General features: G+C 41.2%; 1 protein-coding gene across 2 annotated transcripts in view; it reads right to left on the bottom strand.

Moving 5' to 3' along the window:
* The window catches only part of fig4a (FIG4 phosphoinositide 5-phosphatase a), a 120,031-nt gene that overhangs the window by 52,102 nt on the left and 44,011 nt on the right, over positions 1 to 23,918 (bottom strand). For both annotated transcript variants that reach the window (XM_063040771.1, XM_063040772.1), the window contains 4 exons: positions 15,451 to 15,551; positions 15,090 to 15,252; positions 12,088 to 12,185; positions 9,879 to 10,012 (listed from right to left, as the gene is read on the bottom strand). In XM_063040771.1, coding sequence (XP_062896841.1) covers positions 9,879 to 10,012; positions 12,088 to 12,185; positions 15,090 to 15,252; positions 15,451 to 15,551 — 496 coding nt within the window. The remainder of the gene's footprint in view (positions 1 to 9,878; positions 10,013 to 12,087; positions 12,186 to 15,089; positions 15,253 to 15,450; positions 15,552 to 23,918) is intronic.

The following is a 23,918-nucleotide window of genomic DNA, read 5'->3' on the forward strand; positions in this document are numbered from 1 at the left end:
GTACCTGAGTCACCCCACCCACAAACTGTTCCAGCTGCTACCATCTGGGAAATGGTACCACAGCATAAATGCCAGGATGAACAGGTTCTGGGACAGCTTCTTCCATCAGGCCACCAGACTGATTAATTTGCGCTGATGAAATTGTATTTCTGTGGTATATTGACTGTCCTGTTGTAATATTTATTACAAATTTCTATAAATTGCACATTGCACATTTAGACAGAGAAGTAATGTAAAGATTTTTTCTCATGTGTGTGAAAGATGTAAGTAATAAAGTCAATTCAATTCAGTTCCTTTCTAAACCTGAAGAAGAGTCTGAGTCCAAAATGCTTATTCATTTCTATAGATGCTGCCTAACCTGCTGAGTTCCTCCAGCATTTTGTGTGTATCACTCTTGTAAACCTTCATACGATCCTCTCCAAAGCCAGCAGATCCTTCCTTAGATATGGGCCCCAAAACTGGTTATAATACTCCAAATGTAGTCTGACCAACACCTTATAAAGCCTCAGCATTACATCCTCGCTTTTACTGTATATTCTAGTCCTCTCCAAATGAATACTTACATTGTGATTGCCTTCCTTACTAACAGGCTAACTGGCCTATAACTTCCTATCTTTTTTCTCCACCTTTCTTTAAAGAATGGAGTGACTTCTGTGATTTTCCAATCCTCTGGAATCATTCCATAATCTAGTTATTCTTGAACAATCACAACTAGTGCCTCCACAATCTCTTCAGCTACCTCTTTTAGAACGCTGGGATGTAGTTCGTCTAATCCATGTAATTTATCTACCTTGAGAGCTTTCAGCTTCCTAAGCACCTCCTCCTGAGTAATAACAACTACACTCAATCTGCACCCTGACTTTCTCAAATTCCTTGCATGTTGCTGGTGTTTTCTACAGTGAAGACTGACACAAAATACTTATTCAATTCACCCACGATTTCTTCATTCCCAATTATTACCTCTCCATCTTCATTTCCCAGCAGTCTGATGTCCACTTTTGCCTCTCTTTTGTTTCTTTATGTAACACCCTGGTTAAGATTTTTACTGCTATGCTGTAGGTATTTCATTTTAGCAGTCTGTTCTGCTTTTAGCATGTTTGGGTTTGAACTGAAGATAAGGGGCTATGTTGTTCAACTTAGGAATATTGTGCCAGTCAATCAGGATGGTGGAACTGAGAGAAGGTCTAGAGAACGCTGGGTGGAGGGGTTTTGGTGATGGACAGTGGTGTGAATTGAGGTCTTTTTGGTGGGAGCTGGGAGAGGACAGGAGGGAAAATGGCTGAGGATGCCGTCCCTGTTGCACAAGGTGCTTTGTGCAGATGAATGACTTCAAGGAGGAAGGACCAACACTCCTACTGGGGAGCCCGTTTGTTCAAGATGGATTTCAAGTGACATTTGGAAAGTGGTGTGTACTTTCAAGCAGACCGTGGGTCCAGCGGGTGAGTTAAAGACAACTTCAAGATGTCTTTACCAAGCTCCAACTTATATGCACATTTGGACTGGGTTACCTGTAATGGGCCCTTGTTTTTTTTTCTTTATTCTACTAACTGTTCAATAAAACTGAAATTTGTAAATATACTTTCGTTATAATTGTATGCAGCGTACGATCTGTTATTTCTTGTCAACGGCTAACTGCATGGTGGCCGAATTTACACAGTATTCACACAGGTCGGTGTTCGGGGGTGGGTCAACACATGGCGGGACCCAAGTCAAAAAGACCCTAGACGTATGGAGTTTGAGAAAGTTGGTTTTCTCACCAGAGTCCAGTGGCTGTTAGTGAGGGGCTAACAAGCCACATGTCTAGAGATGCCTGGTAAAAAGGGGTTTCATTTATATATCTGAAAAACTTGTAGTATCCTATTTTATATTATTGGCTAGTTTACCTTCGTATTTCATTGTTCATTCCTTATTGCCTTTTTTTGCCCTTTTAGTTTTTAAAAGCTTCCTAATCTTCCAGCTTCCCACTAATTTTTGTTAGATTGTATGCCCTCTCTTTTACTTTTACGCTGCCTGTGACTACCCTTGTCAACTATGGTTAACTCACCTTCCCTTTAGAATGCTGCTGCTTCTTTGGGATGAAGCATTCCTGTGTCTTCTGAATTACTCAAAGTAACTCCAGCTATTGCTTCTCTACTTCATACCTGCTATTGTCCCTTTCAATTAACTTTGTCCAGCTCCTCTCTCCTGCCTCTGTAGTTATTTTTACTCAACTGCAATACTAATACATCCAAGATTAGCTTCTCCCTCTCAAACTCCAGAGTGGATACGATTGGGTCTTTTAAAAGACCCCTGGATAGGTACATGGAGCTTAGAAAAGTAGAGGAATATGGGTAACCCGAGGTAATTTCTAAGGTAAGAACATGTTTGGCCTGTATTGTGCTGTAGGTTTTCTATGTTTCTATGAATTCTTTCATACCTCCTAAGGTTTCCTTTACTTGAAGGTCTTTAATCAAATCTGGTTAATTACACAATACCAGATACTGAATTGCCTTTTCTCTAGTGGGTTTGACCACAAGCTGCTCTAAAATGCCATCTTGTAGGCATTCTACAAATTCTTTCTCTTGGCATCCAGTAACAGCCTGATCTTTCCAATCCACCTGCATATTGAAATCCCCCATAACCATAAAGTGCATGGCACTTTTTATATGTCATTTCTATCTTTCATTTTAGTTTGTACCCACAACCTGGCTACTATCTGGAGGGACTGTATATAACTCCCATTAGATATCTGATTTATATCCTTGGATGTGTAGCTCCCAGCAGTGATCTTCTTTCAACCACTATTCTATGATACCTACAGCATCATATGTATCAATTTCCAGCTTATCTACCTTATTTTGTAAACTGCATGCATTCAAAATGTAATTTCTTATTCCTGCATTCACAATCCATCTTGTCAATTTTGCCTCCATGCTTCTTGATGTTAGATCCTTATCCCTTTCTAAACTTTGTGTAATTCTTTATTTTGGAGACTTCAGTAACCTCTCTCTTTTACTTCATCCACATTTTTGCAAGCCTTAGATTCCACACAGACACTACCACTCTCACAAAATGGACACTCCACTTCACCCTGCCTTCCTTTTATTGGCTGAGCTGCCATTCACACAATTTTAAACAAAGTCAATCATACACATTAAAAAAAACACCACTAGCTCTTCCCTTATGTTGCTCTGGCTGTTGCAACTGGAGAAAAAGTATTCAATAACTATGTCTCTGCAGCTCTCTCAAAGAGTACTCCTACAAGAAATCCACTTTCATCTGTCTGAAATGGGCAATGCCTTAACCTAAAGCTATAACCCCTGGTGTAGAAATCCTCACTTCTGGTAAAACGCATTTAGAATCCATACTGTTAATCCACCTCAAAATCTTTCAACTCTTCCCTTCCTACCATTCAGATGAAACAGACTTCTTCCAACTTAGTATATTGAATTCAGTGTTCACGTGCTTACCTCAACACTGGAGTAACCAAACATAATCACTTTCAGAGAATATCTGCAGATGCTGGAAATCCGAGCAACACACACAAAAAAATTCTGGAGGAACTCAGCAGGCCAGGCAACGTCTATGGAGAAAAGTACAGTCAACGTTTCAGGCCAAAACCCTTTGGCAGAACTGGAGAAAAAAAAAGCTGAGGAGTAGGTTTAAAAGGTGCAGGGAGAGGAGAGAGAAACACAAGGTGATAGGTGAAACCTGAAGCAGGAGGGGATGAAGTAAACAGCTGGAAGGCAAATTGGCAAAAGAGACAGAAGGCCATGGAAGAAAGAAAAGGGGGGAGGAGCACCAGAGGGAGGCGATGGGTGGGCAAGGAGACTGAGGTGAGTGAGGGAAAAGGGGATGGGAAATGGTGAAGGAGAGGAGGGGTGGGGGGGGGCATTATCGGAAATTCAAGAAATCGATGCTCACGCCATCAGGTTAGAGGCTACCCTGATGGAATACAAGGTGTTGTTCCTCCAACCTAAGTGTGGCCTCATCATGATAGTGGAGATCATCATAGACAGACATATTGGAATGGGAAAAGGAAGTGGAAATAAAATGGGTGGCCACTGAGAGATCTCGCTTTTTCAGGTGGATGGCGCGTAGGTACTCAATGAAGCGGTCTCCCAACCTACATCAGGTCTCACCAACATACAGAAGGCCACATCAGGAGCACCGGAAACAGTATATGATCTCAACAGACTCACAGGTAAAATGCAGCAGGCCAGGCAGCATCTCTGGGAAGAGGTGCAGTCGACGTTTCAGGCCGAGACCCTTCGTCAGGACTAACTGAAGGAAGAGTGAGTAAGGGATTTGAAAGTTAGAGGGGGAGGGGGAGATCCAAAATGATAGGAGAAGACAGGAGGGGGAGGGATGGAGCCAACAGCTGGACAGGTGATAGGCAAAAGGGATACGAGAGGATCATGTGACAGGAGGTCCGGGAAGAAAGACAAGGGGGGCGGGGACCCAGAGGATGGGCAAGGGGTATATTCAGAGGGACAGAGGGAGAAAAAGGAGAGTGAGAGGAAGAATGTGTGTATAAAAATAAGTAACAGATGGGGTACGAGGGGGAGGTGGGGCATTAGCGGAAGTTAGAGAAGTCGATGTTCATGCCATCAGGTTGGAGGCTACCCAGACGGAATATAAGGTGTTGTTCCTCCAACCTGAGTGAGGCTTCATCTTTACAGTAGAGGAGGCCGTGGATAGACATGTCAGAATGGGAATGGGATGTGGAATTAAAATGTGTGGCCACTGGGAGATCCTGCTTTCTCTGGCGGACAGAGCGTAGGTGTTCAGCAAAGCGGTCTCCCAGTCTGTGTCGGGTCTCGCCAATATATAAAAGGCCACATCGGGAGCACCGGACGCAGTATATCACCCCAGCCGACTCACAGGTGAAGTGTTGCCTCACCTGGAAGGACTGTTTGGGGCCCTGAATGGTGGTAAGGGAGGAAGTGTACGGGCATGTGTAGCACTTGTTCCGCTTACACGGATAAGTGCCAGGAGGGAGATCAGTGGGGAGGGATGGGGGGGACGAATGGACAAGGGAGTTGCGTAGGGAGCGATCCCTGCGGAATGCAGAGAAAGGGGGGGAGGGTAAGATGTGCTTAGTGGTGGGATCCCGTTGGAGGTGGCGGAAGTTACGGAGAATAATATGTTGGACCCGGAGGCTGGCGGGGTGGTAGGTGAGGACCAGGGGAACCCTATTCCTAGTGGGGTGGCGGGAGGATGGAGTGAGAGCAGATGTACGTGAAATGGGGGAGATGCGTTTGAGAGCAGAGTTGATAGTGGAGGAAGGGAAGCCCCTTTCTTTAAAAAAGGAAGACATCTCCCTCGTCCTAGAATGAAAAGCCTCATCCCGAGAGCAGATGCGGCGGAGACGGAGGAATTGCGAGAAGGGGATGGCGTTTTTGCAATAGACAGGGTGAGAAGAGGAATAGTCCAGATAGCTGTGAGAGTCAGTAGGCTTATAGTAGACATCAGTGGATAAGCTGTCTCCAGAGACAGAGACAGAAAGATCTAGAAAGGGGAGGGAGGTGTCGGTAATGGACCAGGTAAACTTGAGGGCAGGGTGAAAGTTGGAGGCAAAGTTAATAAAGTCAACGAGCTCTGCATGCGTGCAGGAAGCAGCGCCAATGCAGTCGTCGATGTAGCGAAGGAAAAGTGGGGGACAGATACCAGAATAGGCACGGAACATAGATTGTTCCACAAAGCCAATAAAAAGGCAGGCATAGCTAGGACCCATACGGGTGGCCATAGCTACACCTTTAGTTTGGAGGAAGTGGGAGGAGCCAAAGGAGAAATTATTAAGAGTAAGGACTAATCCCGCTAGATGGAGCAGAGTGGTGGTAGAGGGGAACTGATTAGGTCTGGAATCCAAAGAGAAGCGTAGAGCTTTGAGACCTTCCTGATGGGGGATGGAAGTATATAGGGACAGGACATCCATGGTGAAAATAAAGCGGTGGGGGCCAGGGAACTTAAAATCATCGAAAAGTTTAAGAGCGTGAGAAGTGTCACGAACATAGGTAGGAAGGGATTGAACAAGGGGGGATAAAACCGTGTCGAGGAATGCAGAAACGAGTTCGGTGGGGCAGGAGCAAGCTGAGACAATAGGTCGGCCAGGACAGGCAGGTTTGTGGATCTTGGGTAGGAGGTAGAAACGGGAAGTGCGAGGTGTGGGAACGATAAGGTTGGTAGCAGTGGATGGGAGATCCCCTGAGTGGATAAAGTCGGTGATGGTGTGGGAGACAATGGCCTGGTGCTCCTTAGTGGGGTCACGATCGAGGGGTAAATAAGAGGAGGTATCCGCAAGTTGTCGCTGTGCCTCGGCAAGGTAGAGGTCAGTACGCCAGACTACAAAAGCACTCCCCTTATCCGCGGGTTTAATAATAAGGTTAGGATTAGTGCGGAGGGAGTGGAGAGCAGAGCGTTCCGAAGGAGTGAGGTTGGAATGGGGACAAGGTGCAGTGAAGTCGAGACGGTTGATGTCCCGTCGCCAGTTAGCGATAAAGAGATCCAGAGCAGGCAGAAGACCAGAGCGGGTGTCCATGAAGAGGAGGAGGGTTGAAGACGGGAGAAGGGGTCATCGGTGGGGGTGGAAAAGTCCTTGCCGAAGAAGATTTTGGATCTCCCCGTCCAACTTTCAAATCCCTTACTCACTCTTCCTTCAGTTAGTCCTGACGAAGGGTCTCGGCCCAAAACGTTGACTGCACCTCTTCCAAGAGATGCTGCCTGGTCTGCTGCGTTCACCAGCAACTTTGATGTGTGTTGCTTGAATTTCCAGCATCTGCAGAATTCCTGTTGTTCACAGGTAAAATGTCGCCTCACCTGGAAGGACTGTTTAGGGCCATGAATGGTAGTGAGGGAGGAGGTGTAGGGGCAGGTGTAGAAAGTGGTGGTGGGGGGCGGAGAACGGGACAGAAAGAAAGATGTGCTTGGTGGTGGGATCCCATTAGAGAGGGCAGGAGTTTTGGAGAAACCCCCTTCAGGTTTCACCTATCAGTTTGTGTTCCTTCCTCCCATCCCCCAACCTCCTCAGCTCTTTTTTTCACCAGTCCTGATGAAAGGTCTCGGCCCAGAACATCGATTACACTGGCCAGCTGAGTTCCTCCAGCATTTTGTGTGTGTTGTTTAGTACATTCAGCTCCTTTAACAAAATTAATATAGATAACAATGGAAATAGAAACAGTTGAAAACAATAGCTCATGGAGCACCTATGGAAAGAAACAGAGCTAACGTTTCACATTGAAGATATTCTAATTAGAATTCTATAATATTCTAATGAGGCCTCAGCACTGACCTTTGTGGGCCCACTAATTACAATGTACTTTAAATTCAAACGTAAAAAGAGTACACAAAAACAACAACAGTTATAAAACTAATGAAGTTTCAACACAGGAGGAGGCCTTTTGGTGCATGGACTCAGTACCACGCTTTTAATAAGTTTCACATGGTAGTCTGCAATAGAAAGTTAGGATGCATGGGATCCAGGAAGAGTTGGCTAACTAGATCCACAATTAGCTTGACAGTAGGAAACAAAAGGTGATGATGAAAGGTTGCTTCGCAGATTGAGGCCTCTAACTAGTGGTGTTCCCAAGGGTACGGTGCTAGGCTTATTGCTAGATGTCATCTACAGCATTAATTTGGATGAGAATGTGCAGGACATGATTATTAAGTTTGCAGAAAACATTAAAATAGATGGTGTCATTGACAGTGAAGATGGTTATCAGGATTCACGGACAAATCTTGATCCGCTGAATAAGGGTGTCAAAGAATGGCAAATGGGTTTTAATTTGGATAAGTGTGAGCTGTTGCAATTCGTTAAAGAAAATGAGCATAGGACTTCCACAGTAAATGGTAGGACCTTCGGGAGCATTGTAGAACAGAGACACCTCAGAGTACAGTACGTGATTCCCTGGAAGTGGTGTCGCAGTAGATAAGGTGATGAAGAAGGTTCTGGCATACTAGCACAGAGTATAAAAGTGGGGATGTTATGTTGCAGTTGTACAAGATATTGGTGAGGCTGCATTTGGAATAGTGTGTTCAGTTTTCTTCATCTTGTCATAGAGGAGTCAAAATCAAGCTTATTGCCATATGCACAAGCACATGCAAGCACAGGTGCAATGAAATAATCATCTGCAGCAGATTCACAGGTATCACATAAGTAGCATTCACAACAAAAACAAATTATGCAGAAGTTATACATAATTTTTACAATAAAAACAATTAGAAGAAAAATATAAAGCCCATTTTTGTGCAAAGCGATCAGAGTGGTGATTAGAGTTTTGCTGGTTGGTTCAAGAACTGAATGGTTGAAGGAAAGAGTCCATTAATCAGGAAAGCATGCAGAGAAAATTTATGAGGATCTTGTGGGAACTCGAGGGACCGAGTCATGGAGAAAGGTTGGCATTTACTTCACTGGAATGTTGGAGAACAAGGGCAATCTTATAGAAGTGTAAAAAAATCATGAAAGGCATCAATAGGGTGAATGTGCACAGTCTATTTTTCCAGGGTTTGGAGAATCAAGAACTTGAGGGCATATGTTTATGGTGAGAGGGGAAAAAATTTATAGCGATCTGAGAAGCAACATTTTCACCCATAAAGTGGTCAGTATATGGAATGAGCCTGTGGTTGAGCCAGGTACATTGATAGTATTTAAATGGTACTTGGACAGGTACATGTGGGCTAAACATGGGCAAATGGGACCAGCTTATAAGGGAACATTGGCTAGCATGTATAAGTCCGGCTGAAGAGCTTGCCTCCCTGCTGTGTGACTTCATGACTATTTCCATGTTTGGTCATGGGATATAGTGTTGCCAGAAAGCTCAACATTCATTGATGTTTTCTAAGTACTTTCCAGCTGGTGATGGTGATCTGTTTTCTTGAACTGTCTCAGAATGCAGAGTGAAGGTATTTCCCCAGTTCAGTTTGACAAGGAACACCAGGGTTTTGATCATGTAATAGGAAACGGCAATTTATTTCCATCAGAATGGTGAAAGAACTTGAGCAGTCCTTGGAAGTGGTGCTGATTTCATGCATCTTCTGTCCTTATTCAAGTAGTAGATAGCATGAATTTGGGTGGTGCTTATCAAGAAAGTCTTAGGGAGCTGCTAGTTCAGTTATTGCAGACTGTTCCCTTGTAAATGCAATTATTCAGGCAAGTAAAGAGGTTTCCATCATATTCCTAACTTGTGTCTCGATGGAAAGACAATGGGGAGTCAAAAGGAGAATCAGTCACTGTGGAATGCTTGTGTTCTGACTTGCTCTTTTAGCTACAGTATTTATGAGGCTAGTTCGATTGTACTGCTGGTGAATGGTGAATCCCGCCATGTGAGGAAAATAGCAATAAATAGCAATGCAATGCCATTTAGGGAGGTTGTTAAATTCTCTTGTAAAATGTGAGTGTTACTTAGAATTTATTATCCCAAACTCAGGATATTATCCAGATCTTAGAGGATGTAGCACAGAACACTTTATTTTCTGAGAAGTTACAATCAGAACTCAGAACTGTGCAATCAATACTGAACAATTCAACAATGATGGAGAAAACATTATCGGTGAAACAACTAAGAATGACTTGGGGTGCAGGACATGACCTGAAGGGCTCAGCCTTAGGATAACAGCCATAAACCTAACATTTCTTTTGAGTTAGAAATGCCTCTAGGTTGGCATGTTTCCGCTCAGTTCTCTCTGGTTTTCTAATTTTCCTGAAATTCTACATGTTCAATTGGTTAAAGGGAGTCATCCTTACCTTACCTGTGGAATCTAGCTCTTTTGTACATAGGGAAACAGAGATCTTATAAAGCTTCAGCAACGAGATCAAAAGATGTTCTATCAGGAACTCAAAAAAAATGAACATTTTAAAAATCTTGTATCATTTATAGTCAAATTAAAAGTACATATTTTACCTTTTAGTATACTTGGCCATATCCCATGCAATATAGTGAATGCCATACTCAGGTGGTAGAAACTGGTTCAGATATGTAACTGCAGAAACCAGGGCTTCACTCAATATCCTTTCATGCTTTCTTTTCTCACGTTTCTAAAAAGCAATAGGATTTGGAAAACAGCTTCAGTATTGGTAACAGAGACAGGTCAGTTCTTAAATGAAATGGGAAAGAAGTTATATTAAGCTACACAATAAATAATCCAGCAGTCTTGATTATGTAATCAAGCTTTGTACATGATGCAGTTTATGCCTCTTTTAAATGACACAAGGATAACAGTCTTCATTATAAAGTACTGTATCTGATGGATCACTTCAGGATTTAAGGTAGTGAAGAATTTAGTACACCTTGGAATAAAGATCATAAAGAAGAGTAGAATCTGTGTGCAGGAGTCAAAGACTACTGCAGACTGGTTGCACAATAAGCAATGCTGTCTCATCAGTGGATGGCTTGCTTTCAGAAGCACTTCAGAAGCAAAGCAGAGATTCATGATGTTTACTTGTCCATTTGGCAATAGAATCACTTGTGAGTCTCTAAAAATCAAAACTCTGCCATCAAATTACACATTCTGAAGTGGTCAGGTGTTCAACAACATCAAAAGTAAAGGCTAACATCTCAAGATGGGCTTCTAGAAAGTGCAACACATTACCTGCAAGTAGGCTTTCTAAGGATTAATATCAGTTCAGATTCATTTAATTGTTAAAGTTGAAATTAATTTATAAAAGTGAGAATATTTTGAAAAAGAAAACCAGATGAGAAGCTAGTTATCAAAAGAAAAATCAAAAAATATGTAGATTCTTGAACTCTGAAATGATTTTCAGCAGAAATGACCAGTTCTGTTACAAAGAAAGCAAGTTATTTAACTTAGAAATAAAATCATATTGAGTCCAGAAGGCTGCAGCATGCTCCAATGAGAGATGAAATGTTGCTCCTCAATCTTGTATTTTTGACTTGTTACAACAATGCTAGAGGTCTCTGACATTCAGTATATGTGAAAGTGGGAATAAGATAGAAAATTAAAGTAGCAGGTAACAAGAAGCTCAGGGTGGTCCCTACGATAAAATAAATAGCTACTATGGACTACAGAATACTACTGCAGAAGATGATTTGAAAATGAAGAGATATCTTATGTGGACCAAAAATGAAAATTTGAAAATGGATATCAATTGACAAAACTTAATACAGTATTTAAAAATTCATTAAAAATAGTAGTCCTCGTGGTCCTTCACATCTGGTCTGCCTATTAATAGGATTCAGATTGGTTTATTTTCATACATACCAGGGTTGAATGAAATTCTTTGCTCATGTGAAAGCTTACACAGTGAACAGTACGCTTTATAATAAATATAGCATTGAGCACAAAACACAGATAGTGCCGAAATTGTGCTACAGCCTGATATAGTGCAAAAGAAATGTTAAGTGACAATAACGGAATGACTAAGAGAGGTAGAATTAAGAGTCTGAAAATGTGGCAGCACCATCAAGAAAGAATACAAAAGAGGTGTTTAATTCAGAAGTCTCATTTCATTTCATAATTCAATCTTTTTTCTCTACATGATTGATTTGGAATATGGGATACTGTGATCATATTACTGTGATTTAAATGTAACGTAATTCGTATTACTTACTTGTATCCTTATGAATTTTGTATTTGTACTTATGCAATTCATACAATATTAATAAAAATATTGAAAGAGAGAAGTCTGCAGTGAGAAAGAAGCTGTTCTTGACTTTGGTTGTCCAGATATTCAAGCTCCTGTATCTTCTCCCAGGTGGAAGAGTGTGAAGGGAATGGCTGAGGTGACAAGTATCCTTGATAATACTCTTAGATTTCCAGAATCAACACACTGTGAACGCAGACTAGATGCAAGGATACAGTGAGCCTGAAATCGACTGGGCAATGTTTCTGATGTCAGTTCAATGCTAGTTTCATCAACTAACATCACATTGCCTGATTTCCTCAATATCGAAATCGAGCAATCTCTGTCTTTATTATCTTCACTGACTGAGGCCCTTGGGTAGAAAATCTAAAGATTTGGGTAAAGAAGTTTCTTTCTAGCCAAGTCCCCAATGTTCCAGACTTTATACTGTGACTGTGTGGGAAATATTGTCTCTGCATCCACCTTACCAAATTTTGTAAAGATTTTGCATGGCTCAATAGAAAACTCACCTTAACCAGATTCAGGATAATAATAGGAGAGCCAAACCTTTGGAACATCTGGTCAAAATGAAGGGCTGCTACGTGGGCAAATGGATCTGCCTGATCCACTGTAAAGGAAAAGGAAATAACAGGATAAAAGAATGAAATCAATAAAGAGAGACTAAAAACTTAAATATAATTGTTCCATCATATATCTAAGTAGGGATTCTGACAATCGAAAGAAAATATACTTGTGGATTTCATACTTTTGAACTGGTTTCAAAGGGCTGGATATTTTATCCAATCTTCTGAATTTAAGGAAATACCATACTAAAATCAAGGTATTACAAAGTATACCAAAATTAACATAGCAATGATCTATTGCTGGTACACAACAAATAAACTTTGACAGCTGGTTAAGTCATACTCTGAAGTTACCAAATATCAAAGTAGTTAATACTTCGCAAACACTTCTAGTATTTATAATTATTCAAACACTATTTTAAAAAAGTTAACGAGTTTAATATCAGAAAACTTACTTAAATCTATTTAAAGTAATTTCATTAATTAATTCATGAAAATTACCTGATATGTACATATCTCCCTCCTGAACTGAATGGAATCAAACAGACTGCATCAAGCCTATCCCATTACAAAGCACCAGTATGTGAGAACACTCCACTGCTGGACACACTGAGTTACTGGAGCACAGTGACAATGACAGCAGCAAGGAAATGTAAGGAGGTTTGGAAATTCTGCCTTTGTGCAAATGGCCTTGAACTGGTGGTCAATCTGGTTCCCCCCACAAAATATATGCATTGATCTATTGTGAAATTAGATACAGGAAGAGATGCAAGCAAAGAGGAAATTTTTCATATGGGACTTTACTTGGAAGAAATAAGAAAGATAATTACAATGCTACATAATTTGATAGCCATTCAATCTGTAACATAATTAATGTACTATTGAGATAAAGGCCCTGAAGATTTAATTTCAGAAAGGTACACTATGGAGGACTGGTAGCCTTGGAAAGAAAATAACGATTTACCAGACTCTATATTCAAGTCAATTGGCGTAAGGAGCAGATCATTCTTAGATCATGACTTACTTTTGACTGACCTGAGAAAAATTAATTGTTTTTATTTCAGATGTATAACAGTTGCATTTTGAGATTTTGGAGAAAATTTCTTCAACTGAAACTAAAATTCCAACTTTAGCACCAAACTTGGTAAAATAGAAGTTCTACTTTGGCAAGAATTGCTAAAATCCTGTTCTTAATTTGGGCCTTAAGACATGAAATAATAAGAAATGAGAATACGATAGTCCATTTGGTCTCTAGAGCCTGCTCTGGTACTCAAAAATATAATAGTTGATTAACAGTGCTGTTGGATCTGACTACAGTTTAATTCTTACACTGTTTAATTGTTATTTTCTTTGCAGTTTAACATCTAATTATCTGCTTGTATTTTAAGTAGTTATTATATGCATATAACAGTTTAATATGCCTCTACTGGGTATACAAAGTACAACGTCTGGAAGCTTCTCCGTTCTGCATTACTTAAATAAGTGCTTTCTCATCAGTTAACTTGGTACTGCAGTATTGAATAATGGCTTTCTAATTGGTTAATTCTTAATCTACAAATTTGAATGGAATTTTCCTCATCTCTATGTGTATAAAATAGCTAAACATAAAGCAGCAACATTTTAATTTTCTTAGTTCTTTAATCTTCACTTCCCCTCTCTCTTCAACTAGCAGACCTTTATCACTGTTCCGTTCCTACTTTCTTTGTTCTATCAACTCTTAATAAAACCATAGTGAAACACCAGGTTTTGTGCTTCTTTCCTGACATCTAAAAGAACCTTGGATCAAAAATATTAGAATCCAACTGTTCTTAACTACTTTCCTATCCTTTCTCCACATCTCTTATAGATTAAAAATCTATGTCGGCTTTGAATGTAATGAATAATTAAAGCCTTCATGACTTTCTGGGGCAAGGAATTCCAAAACATTGAGAAATTCTTCCTCCTCTCAGCCTTAAATGACTGCCTACCATACTGCACCTTGTACGCAGCTGAATTAAAACTTCCTTAACATTTTTAAACCCAATCCCCTTGAAATAAAAATCAACATTTCCTCGATCTTCCCAACTATGTTGCTCAACCTGTTGTAATCATCTATAAATGTGGCTACAGTACATTTGCTTCCAACAAATCATTAATGTGTTGTAAATAGCTGCATCCTTGCTTCAATCTTCCAATCATATTACATTCAACGTGACCTCTTAACTTGTGTTGTAATCAATTATATTACATCTCTCCATTTCAGCTGTCACTTTGTAAAAAATTCGAATAAATTTTTCAGATATCTTATTGAAGCCATATTGACTCTGCTTGATCAGAAAATAACTTCCTAAATGTTCTGCTATTACCTCTTTAATAAATAATTCTAATATTTTTCCAATAATAGATGTTAAGCTAACTTTCCCATTTACCTACTTTTTAACCTCTTGATCTTTATTTTTTTTCAAAAACAGTGGACGAGTTTTCAAAACCTGTTCTCAAGAATCTCAGCATTTTTGAAAGATTACAACCACTGAATCCTCCATCTCTCCAGCTATTTCAGGTCTTCTATTGCATTGTGTTATAATACTCATTGAAAGGATGAGTGAGCTAGCGCATTGGTTCAGGAATACAAGTTGTAGCTTGCACCATCCGTCTGGATACATTAACTTCATCTATACTTTATTTTGTGCTGTTCCTAACAATCTGTTGGCAAACTACAGACCTCGCTGTGATATATTTAACTAGTCATCTTTGTCGAGATGTTCCTTCTGAACTGGACATGTTAAAATGAACTCAGAGAAATTTGCCAATGTGTAGAAAGTTAACATCCCAGTGTTTTCTACCAACATTCAGGTTTTATGTATTGCCTAAAAAATGCAGTGTGTCAGGGACAAAACTTACAAAAATTCAAAAACCTTGCAATGTTTGGGTAACTGTTTGAGGTATTTACTGAATTTCTCAACACGTACATGTAATTGGTGGCTTGGGCATCATAGTTGAAATGTCCTGAGACCAGTAGAGTGGAACAGAACCTCGAACTTGTACATAAGAAGAATAACTTCCAGCAGAAAAAGACATCACAGAAGCATCGTGAATTATCTGCTCAGTCTCTACTTCATTGGCCACATCTCCCTAGGAAAGTGAAAAATATAACCAATTTAACGGTACTGCTTATTTTCAGAATTGAAATTTTGATTTATAGTACACTCAGAGTTACACTACTTAATATGATTTCAAATCTGACACTTGTACTTATAATCTTTAATATATACAGAAAACATATTTCTAAACAAGCACACCCACAAGCATTCAGTAGCTTTGTGCACCTACTTCATAATTTGCACCTCTTTTCAGAAAACGAGTCCCAGCAAATTTACAAGATCTTCTGGCTATCAAAGTAACATAAACTGGTCGTCCATAGATTAACATTTCTGGGTGAAGTTAAGGTGGAAAATAACTTCTTTTCGTGCTAGTTACATTACTAAAGGTCTTTCAGAGGGTATCAACTTCTTGATCAAAAGTTTTACTCCTTCAGTTATCACTGAGTCAGTATTTCCTATTGTGAAATGTCATTCTATAAAGCCTGGTCAATAGGTAACTATCTAGGGTGAATATCAGAAGGTATAAGAGATAAGTTAATATTTTCACTCCTGCAGGCTTTGTGCTCTTGTAATTGGCTGCATTTTATTGATACAGACTTGTTTCCTTTTCCTATTCCTCCAGTTTACAAAGAATACAAAGAATACTTGCCAGTATTGTTCAAGATAAATCTATATAAAGTGAGTGCCTCAAGATATTGAAAAATGCTGTCCCCACAAAATTCTCCAAACTCATTGGAAGGATGAGTGAGTTAGTGTCTTGATGTGAACGTTACCAAAGGCAGGAAGCAATGTGTACCTGGCATATGTTAATAGAGGATCTTTGTCTCAGAGATATTGAGTGCAAAATCCATGCCTGCAGGATGCATGATGAAGGTGAAGTATAACATTGCAATGAGGAAGACTGAAAAAAGTGTCAGGGCTATGAAGCAATCTTTCCCTCCCTCCCCCATTCTGTATCCAGGGTAGTTTGTTAGGAGTGGAGCCCCAGTAGAGAGACATCAGTGATTGGAAACTTTTCTGAACACATTGCTGCTTTCTTTTTGTTTCAGCTTTCAGAAATAAAGAAGGTATGCTTAGTTTACCCTATCTGACAGATCTCAATAGACATGAAAATTGATATATCAATTCATGGGCGGCACAGTAGCCACTATCTGTAGGGAGTTTGTACGTTCTCCCTGTGACAGCATGGGTTTCCTCTGGTTTCCTCCTATCTTCCAAAGATGTATGGGTTAGTAGATTGATTAGTCACATGGGTGTAACTGCGCAGCATGGGCTCGTTGAGCCAGAACAGCCCTGTTACTTTGCTGTATCTCTAAATAATTAAATACACTCCTTGGTCTGTTAAAAGATTTATGTTATTTTCTTCATAAAAAAGCTAACCTTAAATGAGCATGATAATGGAAATCTAGCCTTTAATTGTCAAGAGATTTCAGTGAGTCATTTTCTTGAATCCAAGTGAGCCTTTGTAGCTATTTGATACCAATGATTAGATTACTAGTCACTACAGAAAGCAGATGACGACCTTTCATGAAGGAAATTGTAATGAATAGATGGACAGACCAAGAATGAAAGACTATACCATATAGCCTACTGTATAATATGGGACTATTTTATGTCGTAGTAACACATTATTGAGCATGCGCTATTAGGCACATATTGATCTGTATATATGTGTTCAGTTCGGGTTCCGTAAGTAAAAGCCCTTGTTAACATAGCTCCAGTCTCTAGCGTTTTTATAAGTGATATTGTTGTGTACACACAGCCACATACACAACAAAATGGCAACAAGGTTAATGAACCTGCATCATATTGGAACGCCGTGTTTTAATTGATAATGGCACTCAGAAGAGGCAGAGTGAGGCTGCGAGTCTGAAAAGAAGTGGGAGTTCAGCCAGAGTTGGGAACGTTGGGAGACCGAAAGACACAGTCAGAGCAGCGGCACATCCGGGCGAGACCACAGCCAGCGCTGAAGCCCAGGGCAGAGGGTCTGCCTGCCTCATAAGGGAGATGAAAAAAAAGGAGTGACACACACATCTAGCCAGAGTACGCTCACAACACTAGCAAAAAAAAGGTCACGTGAGTCAGAAAGAAAACAAGGGACTGCAGCTAAATTCACATAACAAGGATAAATTAACACAACAAGAATGGCATTAATTGGAACCATTACAACACTTGATAGTGGCATTGAAGACTGAGCAATTTATATTGAAAGAATAGAGTTATATTGTGATGCTAACGATGTTAATGCAGAAAAGGAAGCCAGCGTCTTACTTAGTGTAATGGGTGCAAAAACATAAGGCCTACTATGGAGTTGATAAACCAGCTGACAAAACTTTCAAGCAAATAGTAGACACTCTTCAACAGCATTTAAACCCCAAACCACTGGTCATTGCTGAAGGATTTAAATTCCATAACGGAATCAGAGCAAAAATGAAAGCATTTCTGAATATTGTGCTGAATTGCGAAAATCATCAGAACATTGTCAATCTGGAGCTGGTCTATCAGACGCATTGAGGGACAGGTTAGTGTGTGGCATGTACTGTGAAACCACACAGAAGAAGCTCCTGTGTGAAAAAGACCTTACGTTCGAGAAAACGCTAAACATCTCAATATCATTAGAAGCAGCCGCATGAGGTGCTTCAGAGATACAACGAAAATCTCTGGAATATGCTACGAATAAAATGTCACTGCACAGAAATGAAGGAAAGAAATGTTACCGTTGCGGGAACAGGTCACATGACCCTGATGATTGTTGTTTTAAAGATAAAGAAAGCCGAAACTGTGGCAAACAGGGCCACACTGGCAGAGTATGCAAAGCTAGTAAACAGCAGGAAAAGAGCCAAATAAAGAGAAACAAGAAACCCTAGAAGGGAAAATATAACAACGTACACAAAATGAAAGAAAGCAATTCTGATGAAAATGACTCAGACAAAAGTGAATTGTCTTGTCTGCCACTTCACAGCGTGGAAGAGACAGATGATCAAAGAGTAATATGGATCACTCCACAAGTGGCAGGCGTCAGACTGAAAATGGAATTGGACACAGGCCCAGACTTAACAGTGATCTCTGTACGCAACTACAAACGACTGTTTTCGCACATACCTCTGAAACAAACTAAACTACTGCTAAAGACTTACACAGGACAGAGAGTGCGCCCCGAAGGCAAAATTAAAGTGACAGTGACCCACGGAGGTAAAACACAGCAGCTGAACCTCTATGTACTGAAAAATGGAGGACCACCATTGCTGGGACGTGAATGGCTCAGGAAAATTCAGTTGGATTAGCACACCATCAAGGCACTAGATATGTCAGCAAAGGAGAGCAGCAAGCCACATCTAAGAGACTGTCACAAATACTTGCTGACTCTGAGGAAGTGTTCATGAAAGGAATAGGAACACTTCGGGGCATGAAAGCAAAGATTGAGATTGAGGAAAATGCATGTCCAAAATTTCACAGAGCCAGGCCAGTGCCATATGCAATCTGTCCCAAAGTAGAGGCAGAGCTGAAAAATCTGGAGCAGACTGGGGTCCTGTCAAAGGTGGATTGGAGTGAATGGGGCACACCTATTGTTCCAGTGATGAAGAAAACCTCCGGCACAAAACCAGGGAAACCAAGCAAGGTGCGCATATGTGGTGACTTTAAAGTGACTGTTAACCCAGTTCTCCACACAGTACAGTATCCTCCACCTCATATTGAGGACATCTTTGCTTCCCTGTCAGGAGGGGAACATGTCACAAAAATTGATTTGACCCAGGCTTACCTTCAAATGGAAATCAAGGAAGCATCCAAGAAATACCTGACAATAAATACACACAAATGACTATCAGTACAACAGGTTGGCGTTTGGGATAGCATCAGCACCTGCAATCTGGCAAAGGGCAATGGACCAGGTTCTGCAGGGATTCCAGGGACTCAGTGTTACCGGGATGACATCATTGTCACCGGCAAAGATGACGACGAACATCTTTCTAACCTTGAACAAGTGCTCACCAGGTTACGAGAATATGGGCTCAGAGCTAATCAACAGGAATGTGAGTTTTTCAAAAAGGAAATTTCATACATGTGATCAACAAGGATGGCTTACACATGTCTCAAGACAAGATAGAAGTGGTGCTTACGGCACCGCCACCTGAAAATGTGTCTCGGCTGAGAGCATATCTTGGACTAGTGAACTATTACCACAAGCTCTTTCCTAACCTATCCACAGTCCTACACCCACTACTTTATACTTTATTGTCGCCATACAATTGGTACTAGAACGTACAATCATCACAGCGATATTTGATTCTGCGCTTCACACTCCCTGGATTACAAATATTAAATATTAAAAGTAGTTAAAATTAGTAAAAGCAAAAATTTAAATTATAAATCATAAATAGAAAAATGGGAAGTAACATAGTGCAAAAAAACCGAGAGGCAGGTCCGGATATTTGGAGGGTACAGCCCAGATCCGGGTCAGGATCTGTTCAGCAGTCTTATCACAGTTGGAAACAAGCTGTTCCCAAATCTGGCTGTACGAGTCTTCAAGCTCCTGAACCTTCTCCCGGAGGGAAGAGGGACGAAGTCTGTTGGCTGGGTGGGTCATGTCCTTGATTACCCTGGCAGCACTGCTCCGACAGCGTGCGGTGTATAGTGAGTCCAAGGACGGAAGATTGGTTTGTGTGATGTGTTGCGCCGTGTTCACGATTTTCTGTAGCTTCTTTCGGTCTTGGACAGGACAACTTCCATACGAGGTTGTGATGCACCCTAGAAGAATGCTTTCTACAGTGCATCTATAAAAATTAGTGAGGGTTTTAGGGGACAGGCCAAATTTCTTTAGTTTTCTCAGGAAGTAAAGGCGCTGGTGGGCCTTCTTGGCAGTGAACTCTGCTTGGTTGGACCAAGTCAGGTCATTTGTGATATTGACCCCGAGGAACTTAAAGCTTTTGACCTGTTCCACTTGCGCACCACCGATGTAAATGGGGTCGTGCGGTCTGCTACTCTTTCTGAAGTCAACAACCAATTCCTTCGTCTTGCTGACGTTGAGGGATAGATTATTGTCTTCGCACCATGCCACCAGGTTCTTAATTTCCTCTCTGTACTCAAACTCATCATTACCTGAGATATGGCCTACAATTGTTGTGTCATCAGCAAACTTGTATACTGAGTTTGATGGAAATTTGGCTACACAATCATGGGTGTACAGTGAGTACAGCAGGGGGCTGAGTACACAGCCTTGTGGGACACCGGTGCTCAGCATGATTGTAGAGGAGAGCCTGTCCCCTGTTTTTACAGCCTGGGTCCTGTCTGTGAAGATCCAGCTGCAGATCTGAGTGCTAAGGCCCAGGTTCTGGAGCTTAGGAATCAGTTTATTTGGAATGATGGTATTAAAGGCAGAGTTGTAGTCAATGAAAAGGAGCCTTACGTATGCGTCTTTATTCTCCAGGTGTTCTAAGGAGGAAGGCTGGGCCAGAGAGATGGCATCTGCCGTTGACCTGTTGCTCTGGTAGGCGAATTGCAAAGTGTCGAGGTTGACCGATAGGCTGTGGTTGATGTGTGCCATAACCAATCTCTCGAAGCACTTCATAGCAATTGATGTCAGAGTCACAGGTTGATAGTCATTCAGGCATGCCACCTTGCTCTTCTTCGGCACTGGGATTATCGTTGCCTTCTTAAAACATGAGGGGATCTTAGACTGAAGCAAGGAGCAGTTGAAGGTGTCAGCATACACTCCAGCTAGCTCGCTTGCAGAGGCCCGGAGAACCCGTCCCGGGATGCCATCTGGGCCCGTCGCCTTCCTTGGATTTATCTTCACTAAATGCATTATTACAGGCAGGGACACAATGGAAGTGGACTGAGAGCTGTGGGAAAGCTTTTCAAGAAGCTAAGACTCATAACTTCAGACGGGGTGCTCACACACTTTGACCCCTCCCTAACTATCCGACTAGCTTGTGATGCCTCACCCCATGGGATAGGAGCTGTGTTATCGCACAAGTTTCCTGATGGCTCCAAAAGACCAATAGCCTTTGCCTCAAGAACGCTAACTTCAGCTGAACGCAACTACGCACAAGTTGGCAGAGAGGCCCTAAGCCTCAGGTGGGGAGTCAAAAAATTTAGTCACGACCTGTATGGCCAAAAGTTTACTCTGTTGACTGACCATCAGCCGCTCATGTCAATCTTCAATCCAAGAAAAGGCATTCCAGTGATGATAGCACAAAGGTTACAGCGATGGTCCCTTTTCTTAGGAGGTCACAGGTACAACATCGAACACAAGGGGACCAAGCGACATGGCAACGCAGATGGTCTGTCACGTTTACCACTGCCCACTTCCAAGGTAACTACGCAAATGGATTCAGCAGGGATCTTTCACACAACAATAGTTGAACAATTACCAGTAACAAACAGCCTCATTGAAAGGGAAACATGCAATGACCCTACATTGTCAAAAGTGTATGACATCACAGTAAAGGGATGGCCATCGCGGGGTAACACACTGTTTCCAGCCTTCTCAGCGAGGACGGAGCAGTTGTCAGTGTGTCGAGGAACACTAATGTGTGGCTCACGAGTGGTGATTCCTCCCAAGCTACGCACCAGAGTGCTGGAGGAACTGCACAAGGGGCACCTGGGTACCGTGAAGATGAAAGGTCTTGCCCGTGCCTACATGTGGTGGTCAGGAATCGATAAACAAATTGAGGACATGACCAAGAACTGCTCTGGATGTCAGAAGATCCAGAACACACCACCACAAGCCCCTCTCCATCCATGGGAGTGGCCCTCATCACCATGGCAGCGAATGCACATTGACTTTGCTGAACCATTCATGGACTCTATCTTTTTAAATCGTTATTGATGCACATTCCAAATGGCCAGAGGTCATCAAAATGAAGTCAACCACATGGGAAAAGACCATTACAGTGCTGAGGACCATGTTCGCCAGGAATGGAATACCAGAGCAAATCTGCACAAACAATGGATGACAACTTGTCTCTGAAGAATTCCAAAGTTTTGTGAAGAACAATCGAATCAAGCACTTTACATCGGCTCCTTACCATCCATCCACAAATGGGTTGGCAAAAAGATCTGTAGAGACATTCAAGAAAGCCCTCGAGGCAAGGGACAGTGAAAATCGACCACTACAACACAAGATAGACAGCTTCCTCCTTGCCTATCATAATGCAGTACATGCAACCACTAACCAGACTTCAGCGATGATGTTTCTGAAAAGGAACCTGAGGTCCCACATGGATCTTCTCAAACCAAATGTACGGCGTGATGTAGAGAACAGACAGTTCAAACACTTGAATGCTAAGTCAACATGGAGCTTCAATGTGGGGCAGTCAGTTCTTGCACGGGATTACCGGACTTTAAAGTGAGAGCCGGGTATAATTTCCGCCATAGATGGGCCACTGATGTATAGAGTACAAGTGGGAGAGAATGTATGGAGACGTCTTGTGGATCAAATCCTGGATGCTCAGGTGAAAAACTCAACAACACCTTGCCCGGACTCCTATGACATAGAATGTTCAGGTGGAAAACACAACAACATCTTGCCCTGACTTCCTGGACATAGAAGCAAACACTCCTGACGTGACTACATCAGCCTCGCCCACAGATAAGCCTGTCATCAGTGCTGAGGACCCACCTGATGTACCTGTGGAGACTAATTCCCCAAATCAAAAGTTGCAGAGCAGACATTACCCGGAGAGGCAGAGAAGCCCCCCCCCCCCGAAACTTCAGTTATAATTATTATAATTACTATTAGTTTACTTTGTTATAATTTCATATTATTAAGTTACTAATTAAACAGTTGGTGGGCGCTTGTATATTAAGGGTACACATACAGTATTTGTTTAGATTAGATTAGATTCAACTTTATTGTCATTGTGCCGAGTACAGATACAAAACCAATGAAATACATTTAGCATCGGACCAGAAATGCAAAGAATAGTGTTATTTACAAAATAACTGCGAATAGTGCCCCTAAAAAAAGTTATTTTAAAAGTGTATCAAAAGTGGAGTGTACCATATAGCCTACTGTATAATATGGGACTATTTTATGTTGTAGTAACACGTTATTGTGCATGCGCTATTAGGCGCGTATTGATCGGTATGTGTGTTCAGTTCGGGTTCCGTAAGTAAAAGCCCCTGTTAACTTAGCTCCAGTCTCTATTTTTATAGTTTTTATTAATGATATTGTTGTGTAAACGGCCACATACACAACTACCTTCCCTAAAAAAGCAGTGATAGTTGTGTATTTTTAAATATACAGCCATCTGACAGCTTCATGCTCAGTTTTATTGAAGGCTGGAGTCTGGAATGTCTTGCCTGAAGACATTGTGAAGGAAAATATTAATGATATAAGCATATAGACTAGTACTTAAATCACCAAGACTTAGAAGGCTGCAGATGTACTGTGGGTAAATGGATGTAGTGTAGATAGAAACAATAGGTGATATGGACATGGTGGATGTTGTTTCTGTGCTGTGTGACTATGATAGATTGCTGCTCAATTTCACTGGTCCTTATCAAGAGCCAATGATAAGTCATAAGGTTTTATTTTAAATTATAAAAACAATGTTCAGGTCAGAAGACAATTAATTCATCTATAATTACTTGTTAAGTGTTCCTCAGGCAGTGTCCTAGACGCTATCATCTTCAGGGACTTCAATGACTTCCTTCAGAAGGTCAGAAGTGAGAATGTTTATTGATTAAGACATG

Source organism: Mobula hypostoma, chromosome 2 (assembly GCF_963921235.1).
Source record: "Mobula hypostoma chromosome 2, sMobHyp1.1, whole genome shotgun sequence".
Classification (NCBI taxonomy): domain Eukaryota; kingdom Metazoa; phylum Chordata; class Chondrichthyes; order Myliobatiformes; family Myliobatidae; genus Mobula; species Mobula hypostoma.